The sequence below is a fragment of the Diadema antillarum genome, unplaced genomic scaffold (assembly GCF_040938485.1).
Source record: "Diadema antillarum isolate AM-2024a unplaced genomic scaffold, OU_Dant_1.0 scf00000207, whole genome shotgun sequence".
NCBI classification, from domain to species: domain Eukaryota; kingdom Metazoa; phylum Echinodermata; class Echinoidea; order Diadematoida; family Diadematidae; genus Diadema; species Diadema antillarum.
Genome location: NW_027271096.1, coordinates 538,075 through 551,675, shown reverse-complemented (window position 1 = coordinate 551,675; position 13,601 = coordinate 538,075). Strand labels below are relative to the sequence as shown.

General features: G+C 40.9%; 1 protein-coding gene across 1 annotated transcript in view; it reads left to right on the top strand.

Moving 5' to 3' along the window:
- The window catches only part of LOC139724116 (uncharacterized), a 52,858-nt gene that overhangs the window by 31,518 nt on the left and 7,739 nt on the right, over positions 1–13,601 (top strand). Inside the window, exon 2 of the mRNA XM_071635318.1 lies at positions 11,659–11,804. Within this exon, the coding sequence (XP_071491419.1) occupies positions 11,659–11,804 (146 nt within the window). The remainder of the gene's footprint in view (positions 1–11,658; positions 11,805–13,601) is intronic.

The following is a 13,601-nucleotide window of genomic DNA, read 5'->3' as shown; positions in this document are numbered from 1 at the left end:
ATTTTTGTGTGATAATATACTTGGAGATAAATAGATAGATAGATGGATGAATGGGGAGAGAGAAAGGGGAATGGAGCAGAACAGCAAATGTGCAATGATGAGAGAAGAAAAAGGGGAGAAACACTGGGAATGGCAGCGCAGCCTGTATGCATGACAATTTTGTTGTAACCAGGGACAACTCTGTTTTTGCGGGTTTACTCCCGGCCAACTTTGCAGCGTCATAGCGGGCTGTGACCTTCTAGTAAGGAATAATTTGCATCTGTGAAGGAATACTAGTAAGTCATTTCCGCACGCTGGATGGGAAGTATCTACAGGCGAAATTAATGGGAAAAAGCCATCAAGTCAATTTACATATCAATGAAAGCTATAACGAAGGATTTTTTTGAATCAGTCAAACTCATTTTTTAAAGAAATAACGTACTTATGTGCCGAATGATGTGATTGGCCGCAGAAATGGTACAAAGATATCAAATCACAATGAAGTCATATGGTCATGATTAAGACAATTTTCTTTATAACAAATCGCATAATCAGTGTCACGCGTGGCCAATGATTTACTGATAAGAAATAAGCGTGCAGACCGATATCTCGACGTCAAATCAATTAGTAAATCGTGCATAAATGCCAAAATCACACGACAATGAACTTCTGTATAAGCGCTCTCTCACTCTTGAATGCGCCATTAATTATTGACGATGTCGATTTGTTCTGATGGGTTTATGTTGTTGACGGGAAGTCGTGCAAAACAAACATTGACGCTTTTGATGAACCGAGTGCTGTCACAACAGTTTTCTGCGCTTAAAAAATCCCAACAACTCTCACGTATTGCTAACAACTAAAACGACCGCCATGTCACGTCACTCTCTGTAATAGATGACTTCGCAGCTATATACCAGCATCTTCTCTGGACAAGGAACGATCACATTTTACCCAATTGAGCTTGAGTTTCCCCACAGAGGTTTGTCAGGGTGTGATATTTCACAGACGTTCACATCACCGAACAAATTCAATATCCCTAATCAAAAGTTCAAGACGAATAACTGAAGCAGGATACCTCATTATTTTTCCCAAGACATTATAGTCCCCGCAAAATATAGAAGACACCCCCGCTGTGCCCGTTTAGTGCTCAGTAGGAACTATTGGGTATTATGTTTTGTTTCTTTTGAGAATGATTAACGTTGACTTCAAGCCTTCAGTATGATAATCATGACGTGTTATCCGTCGCTATTACAAAGATTAAAACAACAATGTAAATGTTATAATAGTGTTCCCCAGCCGTTCATTTCCACCATGGTGTCGTCGAGTAAAGATGAAGTGTATGTCTAGGCTTGTTAGGAGGTGTCGGCCCATTAAAAGGACGCATCTGCCATGGAAGAGGCGCACCTGCGTCTAATATCCACCGACCTCGGTAATTCATCTAACGAACACATTCCTATCACCACCTCGGCACCTTCCTGCGAAAAGTTTTGATGTATAGATCCTTGCTGATACTTTGGAATCATAATATCATGGGCATGACCTACATTTGAGCAGGGTTTCATCTGATCTTATGTTCCATCCGCGTTACCATCCACTTACAGTCTCTATCATCCGCATGACGCCTATCATCAAGCGATGTGATGATCTTTATAAGCTTTTTTCGAGATCGTTAAAAGTAGAAAATGCAGTCATCTGGACCGGAATAACCAACATTTCTATTGATCGCAAAGGAAGAGAAAAGGAGAAATAAGACGGAGTTCGATTCTGCTACAACTATGCTCACAGCTGTAACATACAGTAATCCCAGGTGTATTCTAATATTTTGAACGGAAAAGGTTTACTTGCAGATGTCTAAGGTACGTAATTCGTGGCCTCCGGCGGGTGTACCGCGCACAGCCAACATGCCAATGGTGTTTTGATTTGGGGGTCCAGAGAGGGTTGGGAGACAGATGTCGAAGACGAATAAAAATCGTGTTTGACAAGTCTCTTTTAAGTCTGTTTTTTTTTCTGTTAATGTGACTATTCCTGGAGAAGGCGTATTCGATGACATCGAACATCTATTATCTGGGGGGATGAATCACTCCCTCTGCATTTTGAGGGGTTGTCTTCTATGAGAAGTCGGCCATCGTCGCCTCTCGTATTCCGGACGGGATCAGTATTGTCATCTAGTGGCAATCAGCACTCGCTCTCTTTTTCTCTAACCATCCGATCCGCGTGCGACAACCGAATGCGGTCACTAGATGGAGCTAATAATGATTTCTCCATAAAAAGTCACTCCCTTTCTTGCCCACCCCCCCCCCCAAAAAAAAAGAGAGGATGGTATGGACTTTTAAGTAGCGGCATGCTGTATTATATACGTGTGTGGAGTCTCCCAGCGGTCAATGGCATGCGACTTTTTGGTCATGGATAATCACGGGTATCGAAATAATCAAGGGCGCATAACTCCGTGAAATGATCAAGCCAGGACCAAATACATTTTTTTGAACAGCAGTAAATCAACCATGATGGTATCATCGACATCGTCAAACTCGGAAAACCAGGATTATATTGTAGCTTGCCATTATTGCAGACTTCTCTATGACGTGGGTTTCACATCAGCATTCGTCCCGGAAGTGTTTGGGTTGGAAACAGGGCTGAAAAGGATAACTTCATTTTCATAATAAGATTATATTTTTTTGTTGCAACTGATTGACAAATTGCCCTACATCGACGTAAATAAGCGCTGAATTGATCAGTGTTTTAGTAGTAGCCATGATAAAAAATCATGGGCGTACATACTCGAGCAGGATTCGAACCCACGACCTCCTGATCACCGGACAGGCGTCATCTCCACTAGACCACCGAGCTTTCACCCGACAGCAAGTGTTGGTTCTAATCCTTATAGCATGCAGCGGGTACTGCTTTGTTATTCAAATTTATGAAGTTCTTCCGTCGAGATGTTTTCATTGCAACTGATTGACAAATTGCCCTACATCGACGTAAATAAGCGCTGAATTGATCAGTGTTTTAGTAGTAGCCATGATAAAAAAATCATGGGCGTACATACTCGAGCAGGATTCGAACCCACGACCTCCTGATCACCGGACAGGCGTCATCTCCACTAGACCACCGAGCTTTCACCCGACAGCAAGTGTTGGTTCTAATCCTTATAGCATGCAGCGGGTACTGCTTTGTTATTCAAATTTATGAAGTTCTTCCGTCGAGATGTTTTCATTGCAACTGATTGACAAATTGCCCTACATCGACGTAAATAAGCGCTGAATTGATCAGTGTTTTAGTAGTAGCCATGATAAAAAATCATGGGCGTACATACTCGAGCAGGATTCGAACCCACGACCTCCTGATCACCGGACAGGCGTCATCTCCACTAGACCACCGAGCTTTCACCCGACAGCAAGTGTTGGTTCTAATCCTTATAGCATGCAGCGGGTACTGCTTTGTTATTCAAATTTATGAAGTTCTTCCGTCGAGATGTTTTCATTGCAACTGATTGACAAATTGCCCTACATCGACGTAAATAAGCGCTGAATTGATCAGTGTTTTAGTAGTAGCCATGATAAAAAATCATGGGCGTACATACTCGAGCAGGATTCGAACCCACGACCTCCTGATCACCGGACAGGCGTCATCTCCACTAGACCACCGAGCTTTCACCCGACAGCAAGTGTTGGTTCTAATCCTTATAGCATGCAGCGGGTACTGCTTTGTTATTCAAATTTATGAAGTTCTTCCGTCGAGATGTTTTCATTGCAACTGATTGACAAATTGCCCTACATCGACGTAAATAAGCGCTGAATTGATCAGTGTTTTAGTAGTAGCCATGATAAAAAATCATGGGCGTACATGTATGTACGCCCATGATTTTTTATCATGGCTACTACTAAAACACTGATCAATTCAGCGCTTATTTACGTCGATGTAGGGCAATTTGTCAATCAGTTGCAATGAAAACATCTCGACGGAAGAACTTCATAAATTTGAATAACAAAGCAGTACCCGCTGCATGCTATAAGGATTAGAACCAACACTTGCTGTCGGGTGAAAGCTCGGTGGTCTAGTGGAGATGACGCCTGTCCGGTGATCAGGAGGTCGTGGGTTCGAATCCTGCTCGAGTATGTACGCCCATGATTTTTTATCATGGCTACTACTAAAACACTGATCAATTCAGCGCTTATTTACGTCGATGTAGGGCAATTTGTCAATCAGTTGCAATGAAAACATCTCGACGGAAGAACTTCATAAATTTGAATAACAAAGCAGTACCCGCTGCATGCTATAAGGATTAGAACCAACACTTGCTGTCGGGTGAAAGCTCGGTGGTCTAGTGGAGATGACGCCTGTCCGGTGATCAGGAGGTCGTGGGTTCGAATCCTGCTCGAGTATGTACGCCCATGATTTTTTATCATGGCTACTACTAAAACACTGATCAATTCAGCGCTTATTTACGTCGATGTAGGGCAATTTGTCAATCAGTTGCAATGAAAACATCTCGACGGAAGAACTTCATAAATTTGAATAACAAAGCAGTACCCGCTGCATGCTATAAGGATTAGAACCAACACTTGCTGTCGGGTGAAAGCTCGGTGGTCTAGTGGAGATGACGCCTGTCCGGTGATCAGGAGGTCGTGGGTTCGAATCCTGCTCGAGTATGTACGCCCATGATTTTTTATCATGGCTACTACTAAAACACTGATCAATTCAGCGCTTATTTACGTCGATGTAGGGCAATTTGTCAATCAGTTGCAATGAAAACATCTCGACGGAAGAACTTCATAAATTTGAAGATTATATTTTATGGATGGTCTGGAAGCTATAAAACGGGTTTCCTTTTTAATCCACAAAATTAGAGCATTTGAATGTCGTCTCATCGGGCGCCCTTTTTTGTACACATTTAACTTTCCCCTTCATGAGTGCAGATATCCCGCATCCCGCTCCAGTGCTCCAGTCGATGGTTGGCCAGCTAGTTGGGTATAAAATCACGGAAATCGATTGATTGTCAGTGGGCCCCTTCACTTTGTTAGGATGTTTTGTTCCACATCCATCAGTTCATCCCTGTTACAGTCCCAAAATCATTTCGATCGATGGTGGTTTTTAATGAACGCAATTACCAGCTACAAGTATTTACATGTATTTTTCGAATGGCATGAGACTACAGACCGTCTACTATATGCATAATATCTGGATCATGCTATTGTTTCACAGAACGAGTCTCAGCCATGCATTATTATGACATGCTTGATAGATGGCTTTTCGTCTTGAAATTATGAATTTATAAATATAGGTGCGAATCCTTGTCATGCCTTGTGATCATCTTTGTTTACTACACCTCTTTCATGCACTCATGAATATAGGAATAGATGGCAAATCTGACTGTCTAGAATGTAGAAAATGGAAATGACTTTAGTAATATTCACAAAGAAACAATATCACAGTGTGGTGAGTTACGGGTGTTATTGTCACAATGTCATTAATTACACTGTTCATTCATCAATACAAACTCAAATACAAGATTTTATATCCCTTATCAGCCAATAATGGGATAGGCGTGACCTGATTTCATGTGCTTTTAGAACGCTCAACACCAGTTTACCGAAAACTAATTGTATACTTCCCACTATTATCATTCTCTTTGTTGGTCTTCTCGCATATACTCCATCAAAGCAGTCTGATGCAGGTCTGACTTCGTAGTATCCTGTGTGTTCTAGACTAGAGCTGGAATGGTACGAAGAACAAAATGGCCCCCATTAGATGAGATGAGAATTACCAGCAACACGACAATAGGACTGCTAAACTCTCGTATTCGTGTTTCACGACAGATCTCGCCCGTAGATCATATATACGTGCATATAATTGTGTATGTCTATTTCACCCTGAGGTGTATAGACAGTCCCTCCCCCTCCCCTAATCGTCAGTCTGGAGAAAAGGTGAAATATATCGTGATTATCTCTCTGTTTATCATCGGCAATAGGATTCGGCATACATCTGTCTCTAATTCTCACCCCATGTATTTTTGATAAGAGATACGCAGGCATCTCAACTTCATCTCCCTTCGTGACGAGGCAATTCCGGTGTGTACAAGATGTATTGCGTCAGTTTCCTAGAAGGGGGTCAGTGACCAAAGAAATAGTCGGCTAGGCCGAGAAGCTCAAGACGGATGATCATAATACGAAACAACAATGATAATGATAACGATGCTAATCTTCCACTCCAACCAACAACAGATTACGTCTCCATCAATTCGGTCGTTATGAATATTTGACGATTGACGTGCTTGTCAGGAATTATGGCGATCATTTTCCACGGAGACGTGCATGAATATGTTATCACTTTGAAAATTGTATCTGGCACTCTGGCTGCTTGCGGTGTTGACGTCATTATTATTTTCTCTCTCTTAGAGCGATGAAGAAAGATAAGTTTATCGCTACATGCGACTTCATCTGTATAGCTGACACATGTTTATTAATTGTCATATGATATGGTGCAGGTGGAAAAGGTGACCATTGTAATCAATATTCATGAATAACTTAGTGAGAATTGGAGCATATGAAATCGCATCACAATCTTTCACGCTTAGTGCATTAAATGTATGCATGTACATGCAGTTGTTCGTTCTCAGAGCATGGATTATTATTATTTTTTTGTTCCTGTCAAAACTCGATAACTCTGAAATTCAGAACAGTAGGACCCACATCTACAATGTGATCATTTTTTTATATGACTGAATTACAAATTATTGCAGTGATCTTTACTTACAGATACGTGCCATGAGTATTCTCGCCACCAAATGAGTATTTCTACGGAGAGCCAACCATCTTGACGTCAATAATCATTGTGCGACTTCCGAGGTTATGACAAGTAGCCACCATCGTTGAAGACATACAATTTTAATCCATCAAAGATTTTTTTTCCCGAAGGGAGAGAAAAGCTATATCAATAATAAAGTTGTCTTAGGGCGTGGATCTAGGGCGTAGATGAGGGGTAAGGGGAGGTTACACAAAGGAGTGAGTGAGATGTAAGTGTGAACAACAAACTAAAACAGCACGCCTCTGGAATAAATACGCCATTAATGAAAAAAGAAAGAAAAGAAAAGGCCAACTGTCTCCATATGATTGTGATAATCATTCAATGTGTTTGTAAATCTACTTATATTTATTCTTGATATATCACTGTCACTGTGGTATTCTCTATAGGAAGCGCTCCACAAACATACTCATGTCTGTACATCTTTCACCTATTAAAATCTGGTACGTGTTTTATCAAGCATGATACGATCGCATTCTTTCACATTTTGAACAAGATCCACAAACTTTGTATTGATGATCCACCACAACCATTGTGATTCCTTCTGTCAGCCAAGAAATGAGACTTGTTGGAGAAGTCTGACATTCCTACACGAACATAGAAAACGAGTTGGTGGTGAGAAAGAAGTAAACACAGCGTCTCCATATTGTCGAAAACGACATTTTCGAGGGATGGAAATCATGCAGGTTGCCCTGAGCGTTATATTTTATCAGATTATAGCAGAGTTTTTAAAGCGCCTCTCCCTCTCCATAATTTTTGTTGGTACATTGTACTCCTGGAATACAGACGTCGATTTTCTCTGAATTCTCAATGAATATGTATTGGGAAGGCAATATGAAACCGAGAGCAAATTTATTTTCATCTTATTTCCAAAGATCACACTGGATAGATTCAGCATCAAATTACAGAGCAACATGACGTTGCTACCGAGATCAAACCACTACCACACTCTTTCTTATAAATCCTGTACACAACGTTGTGAATCGTTCGTAGTGGCGGTTTCTGTGTATGAAGTTATGGAATGGAAATGGCCCGGGAAATGGGCATCCAGATGTGTGGTGGTCAGATATAACAATATTGATCGATGATTCATGCCAATTACGTCCAGGTCCGTCGCGCATGCGCAGTTTTCTTGACACAAAGACGCACTCTTTGCCAATGTTAAAAGCCTTTCTCAAAGCACTTTTTAGGGGGGGTGCATCGGTAATTTCATGTAGCCAAAACGGAATGGGGATAACGTTCAAACGACATGTTTTGAGTTTCCTCTTTAGCTACTCTATCTCGTTCTACTTTTACAAAAGTCCTCATTTCGAGATCACCAGACATCACGTATTAAACTCATCGTGACTATACGACTCATCGGTAATTATACGACATTATTCTGTTTTATAAGTATGGTCTCTAAATACATTTTTTGGAGTAAGTTGGCACGTTTTCATGTGAATGGGAGGGCCTATAATTGAATTGATATCCACTGTATTTATCAGCCTACGGTCTCTTTACTTGACACAAAATTAATGCTTTGAAATTCTCATGCTGCCAACTATGATACGCAAATGAAAGTATGTCGACATTGTCTGCCCTTATAGAAAAATGTGTTGCCTTTTGAATGATGAAGTTTTCTTCTCTTTTGTAGTCTTATTTGTTCCTTGTTTGAAAGTATAACTGCACATAAACAATGATACTAGTGCTTCAAATTAAAAAACAAAAACACCCAAAAACATTCATAACTGTTTCGGGGACTCGATGTCAAGACTTTCTGAAATATTCAGCACGGCATCGTGTGAAATCGCCGCTCTGCCATTGATTTGATTGGTCATGACTCAAGGGACGTGTTTAGAGCATAGTTTTACATAATTGTCGAGTAGCCTGCCGTTAGAACACGTGACCATGCAATTGGTGAACAAAAGTCATTAGAGGCATGACACTGACACAGCAAAAGAACTTAGGAGTTCCATCTTCTATCAATCGCGTTCAGAGAGAGAGGAAGGGGGGGGGGGGAAGGTTGTCGATGATTTGCCCCATTTTAGAGAGATGAATTGTATGTGGAAGGGTACTTGGAAAAAAGCAAGGAGAGTGACCGAAACACCGTATATAGTTCCCTCTGTAGCTCCATGGTCTATAGTGGTGTAACTATAGTCGTGCTTATACACCAGCACGATTCCATTTTTTCTTCTCATTCTTGTTTTGTTTTTTTCTTTACCAGCACCTATCTCTCTTATTCTTTATTATTATGTCTAATAGGGAAATAATGCTCTGGCGTCACCATCTTGCAAAGATTTTTATTTGTTTTCAAACCTCTTCAAAATTTCGCTAAAATTATGAACAGAGATAATCATATTGTATCAGTTAAGAAATAGAACTTCAAAAAAAAAAAATCAGTTTTGATAAGCCCAGATAAACTCAAGATTTGTTGATGTAAAGTTTCAATTTATTTTAGCTTTTCCCTTATCTTCCGTGAGTACTAATTACACTCTATTACAATATCGCTTGGATGGCTGTGGAGAAGTAAAACTATATCCGTGAATCAAAACACACATCGATGCGTTTGTAGCACAAAAGACATCGTTTTATGGGCCTCTGGTTATCTGTCGTTTTATGTTTATATGTACAATAACAGCGGGGCGGCCACAATAGGAGTTGACCATGTAGGCCTATAGTGAATGATGAATGCACAATATCTGAAGACGGATTTGATATACATGTAGTTAAGACGCGAAGAGGTATAGGGGGCTTCAGTGAACACCCTCTGTCTCTTGAGTACGCGTGTTGCAGTCTTCATCCACTGTGCCCTTCGCTTAGAAAGCCACTCAGATTAGGCTCAGCTTAGGATTACTACAATCTCTGGTGCCACGACTTTTGAGCTATGTGGTGGGAACAGGGCTTAAGTTAAGCTCTTCAAACCCAGCCTACTAACCACCAGAACGCAGTCGAGATCCAGTCCACTTTTACCGAACCCATCTTTATATCAAATGAAGTGTGACGTCACTGAAAAGCTTCTTACTGTTGGACGACCTTTTTTTCCAGCATAATTAGCCCAATTTTTTTCCGGAATCTGACCGGTCTGCAGAGGGCAGACGGAGGGTTATTGTCGCCGAACCTGACACATTGATATGCACCTGCTGAGATGCGGAGCTGAGATGCACGCCACTCTAGAGACTAGAGTATAATATATAATGACAGATTGAACCATGATGGAGAGACACCGGGTTAAAGTATATGAGTGCATCAGATCAGCTTTTTCGTTTTATCATGGTCGTTCTGTGACAGATGAATGAGCTACTTGACGAGCCTGTAAGTCTCTCTTCAGGCGCCATGGCGAAAAAGAACTTGATGCGATGAAATATCCCCTACACACCACGTCCACATCAAAATCATGTTGAAAATATATTCGGGCTGAAAGTGTATTTAGCATTTTTGAAGTCTAAACTACATTCATCTAAAACGTGAAAACTGTACCTCACACGGGCACGTATCTTACTGAGGTGTGTTGTCAACATGTGGAATATTTTTTATCTCGAGTACTTGGCGAATATTCGTATCAAAGTTCTCTGGTGAAGGTGCAAACATTCAACATGATTTTATGTGTTGAAGTAAATATGTGACACCGACCTGGCACTGTTAGACACGTGTGCCTTCAAAGTATTACCTGAACACTTGCGACAATAACGTATTTTACCATGTTTACAAGGTAAGATCACGGAGCTCATCTCGTAACTCCATGGCAAGATCCTGCTCGGGAAAAAAAAAATGCCACATCGATTACCATTTTTGGACCCTGTGAAAAGCTGATCGAATCCTCCTCTCCTATCGATTACCAGACTGGCGGTGGAATGCACCCATCAATTTAGTTGCATTCTGTGTTTCTTTGGTGCGAGTGTCCGGATGAAAACAAATCAATTTATCCCTTTGTCGAAGGAGGAGAAGCATTTTCTTAATATACACTTCCTGTTTATCAGTGTTTGCATTCTCATCCGTGAAATACCTCTATGATTTTTGCTTACTCGATATTTTCATCTTCTTCCTCTTCTTCTTCTTCTTCTTCTTCTTCTTCTTCTTCTTTCTCTTCTTCTTCTTCTTCCTCTTCTTCTTCTTCTTCTTCTTTCTCTTCTTCTTCTTCTTCTTCCTCTTCTTCTTCTTCTTTCACTTCCTCTTCTTCTTCTTCTTCTTCTTTTTCGTCTTATGATTCATCTACTTCTTTCTCTCTCTGTTTCTGTCTGCTATGCTTTGTTATGTTGGCCTTGCTATACGTTCTGGTTGATTAATTTTATTTCCATTTTGTATGATATAGAATTTTAAGACTCCAACATTACCTATGTACTTATAATGCTTCGTTGATATAAAGTAAATGCATTCCGTTCCCAGATATAAATGACCGACAATACTATGTGCATATGAATGTATTGTTTGTGTGTTGTTGTTGTTGTTGATTTTTACTGCTGATTCAGGCCAGCATTTTGATATCAAATTGACTGCCAAGCGTTGATGGCACCCCGTGTCAAATGATGGTACCTTTTCCTATTCCTATCTTTGAGTCAGTGATCTTGGGTAACTAATGCATTCATTGTAGGCCCAATTTTGTTCCAGGAGGGATTGTCGATGTAACCCTAGCGGCGGAGTATTTTGTAAAGGTCTATGTTTACCATACACTACATGACCTTCGTGAATTCGGGAAGGATTGATTACAGTGTTATTTGTTCTCTTAAAATTTCTTTATTTTGTGTTCGAAAATATACTTCTCGAATGAATCAATCAATCGTCAGTCATTGTGAGTATATGTTATAGTGTTGGACAGCAATATATTCATGATGGTCAGTATTTCAGATCTTGTTTCTATCTGACAAAATATTCTCCAACATTATTGTGTCACCCCTGTAGGCTAAAGCCTTGGACGGAGACTACTGCACCAAAGACGAACCCTCCCTCCTGGTCCGAATCGAGTTCCTCAACGTCCAGGACATCGCTGGTGTGATGACCGATTACCCCACGCTGGACTTCGAGCGGTTCCAGCTGTACCATACCAGGTATAGGACACGCCCAACGCATGCGTGGCGCCTCAGTTTAGTCTATGGTGAACTTTCCGGTATAACTTGGACTTGGGCATCAGAATGTCCATGTTACGTATCGGAAAATCGTATTTTCGTGTAGTTTGTCTCTCAAGTGTAAAAACTGACCGTTTTATCCACTGAATTGTATTCAGTAGTGCTTTAGGCCATACGCTTCATCACGGACGAATTTGTGCATGATTGTCACTGAAATATCCAAATTTTTCATAAATGGGTAATTTCTCATAAAAGGGGAAAATGACGAGAGAAACTCAATTAAAAAGCGTGATGGAATTTTTCAGTAGGCCTACACAAGGCCACAGAAGGTTTTTTGATAGTACTTTTGTTCAAATTTTGTTGGTCCACCGTCCACATGTTCAACCTAAATTTAGATCAAAGGCTAGTTTCTAGTGAAATAAGCGTTCATTATCATACAGAGTTAGACTTTTTTTGAGGGGGGGGGGGGGGAGGGGAGGGTAACGGTGCTCATGGTATTGTTATTTCATTCTGTAAAGCAAAATTAGCATCAGACAATGGCACCATAGCCAAGTAATATAATCTGTCACAGACCTCGGCCCATATTGCAACAGCTGTGTTTCGGTGCCAATCACTTCCGTGTGCCAAAAGTGCGATTTGATAGGTTTTTTGCAAGTAACCTGGCGATTTTCGGGTGTTGGGGGTCGCTCATTATACAAAGGGGCGACAGCTCATCTGGAAGATATTACCATGATTAAGTCTTGGTAGCAGATATTATATTGCAATTGACGCTACAAGAGTGTTAAAGCTTGTTGATCCAAGAGAATTAAGATTAAGTCAGATTAAAGTGGCGAAACCTGGCGATCGAGCATAAAATTCCCATTGCCATTGTTGTTATCATCAGTAGTTTAAAGAGGATATTAATGTGTAACTAAGAGAAAAGGACATCACCGTATCAATCATGTAGTATAATATTGTTCACCTGTATAAGATATCACCAGTGAGGTGGAATCGTTTCACCTCCCTGATATTACTAGATGTCTTGCGCCTTTTTGCTCATGTGACTATACAGGCCTAGTATGTTGACATAAAAGTTCTTTAATAAGCAATACAGAATTATTTGTGCGACGAAGTACAGCACTCGCGTACTCTCAAATGCCGTCACCCAGTTATATACCACGGACTGATCTTTATCAGCTTCCTCTCCGTGTGATTCAAGAAATTTGTGGGGTTTTTTATAAGAAAACAAGAACATTTTTTTTCCGTTCGATATCGGATATAATTTCCCAGCAGATGTATTCACTGACAAGCCGCCCATATTATAGTCAAGAAGCACACAAGAAGTCCCCTTATAATCGTGTTGATCAGAATGTAGGCCGACACCGCAAACTTCAGTCCCCGCACGCTGCTCGAGCGTTGGGGGCGATGGGTCTGCATGGAGTGCAGTTGTCATGGTAACGTGTAAATCCATCCGACTGCATTGATCCGCGCAACATCGCCGTATGTGAATACGCAACAAAAAACAGAAAGGGATAAGTGGTGAGGTGAGGGGTAGAAAACATTTGAAGAAATTTGCGTGCTTATCCAGACGTCGCCACAGAAAGAAAATGTAAGGCCGTACACAAACAGAATGGCTGCTATAATTAGTGGCAATATTGAAAGAATCTTTTTGTCTTGAAGTGTCACGGACACTGCTGGCACCCGTTTTCGCCATGTGAGCTGTTGAGCTGGTGCTCATCAATACAGTGACTGCAGTATCTGCGGTGTCATCAACTTGTGCATGATCGTCTTCATATTCAC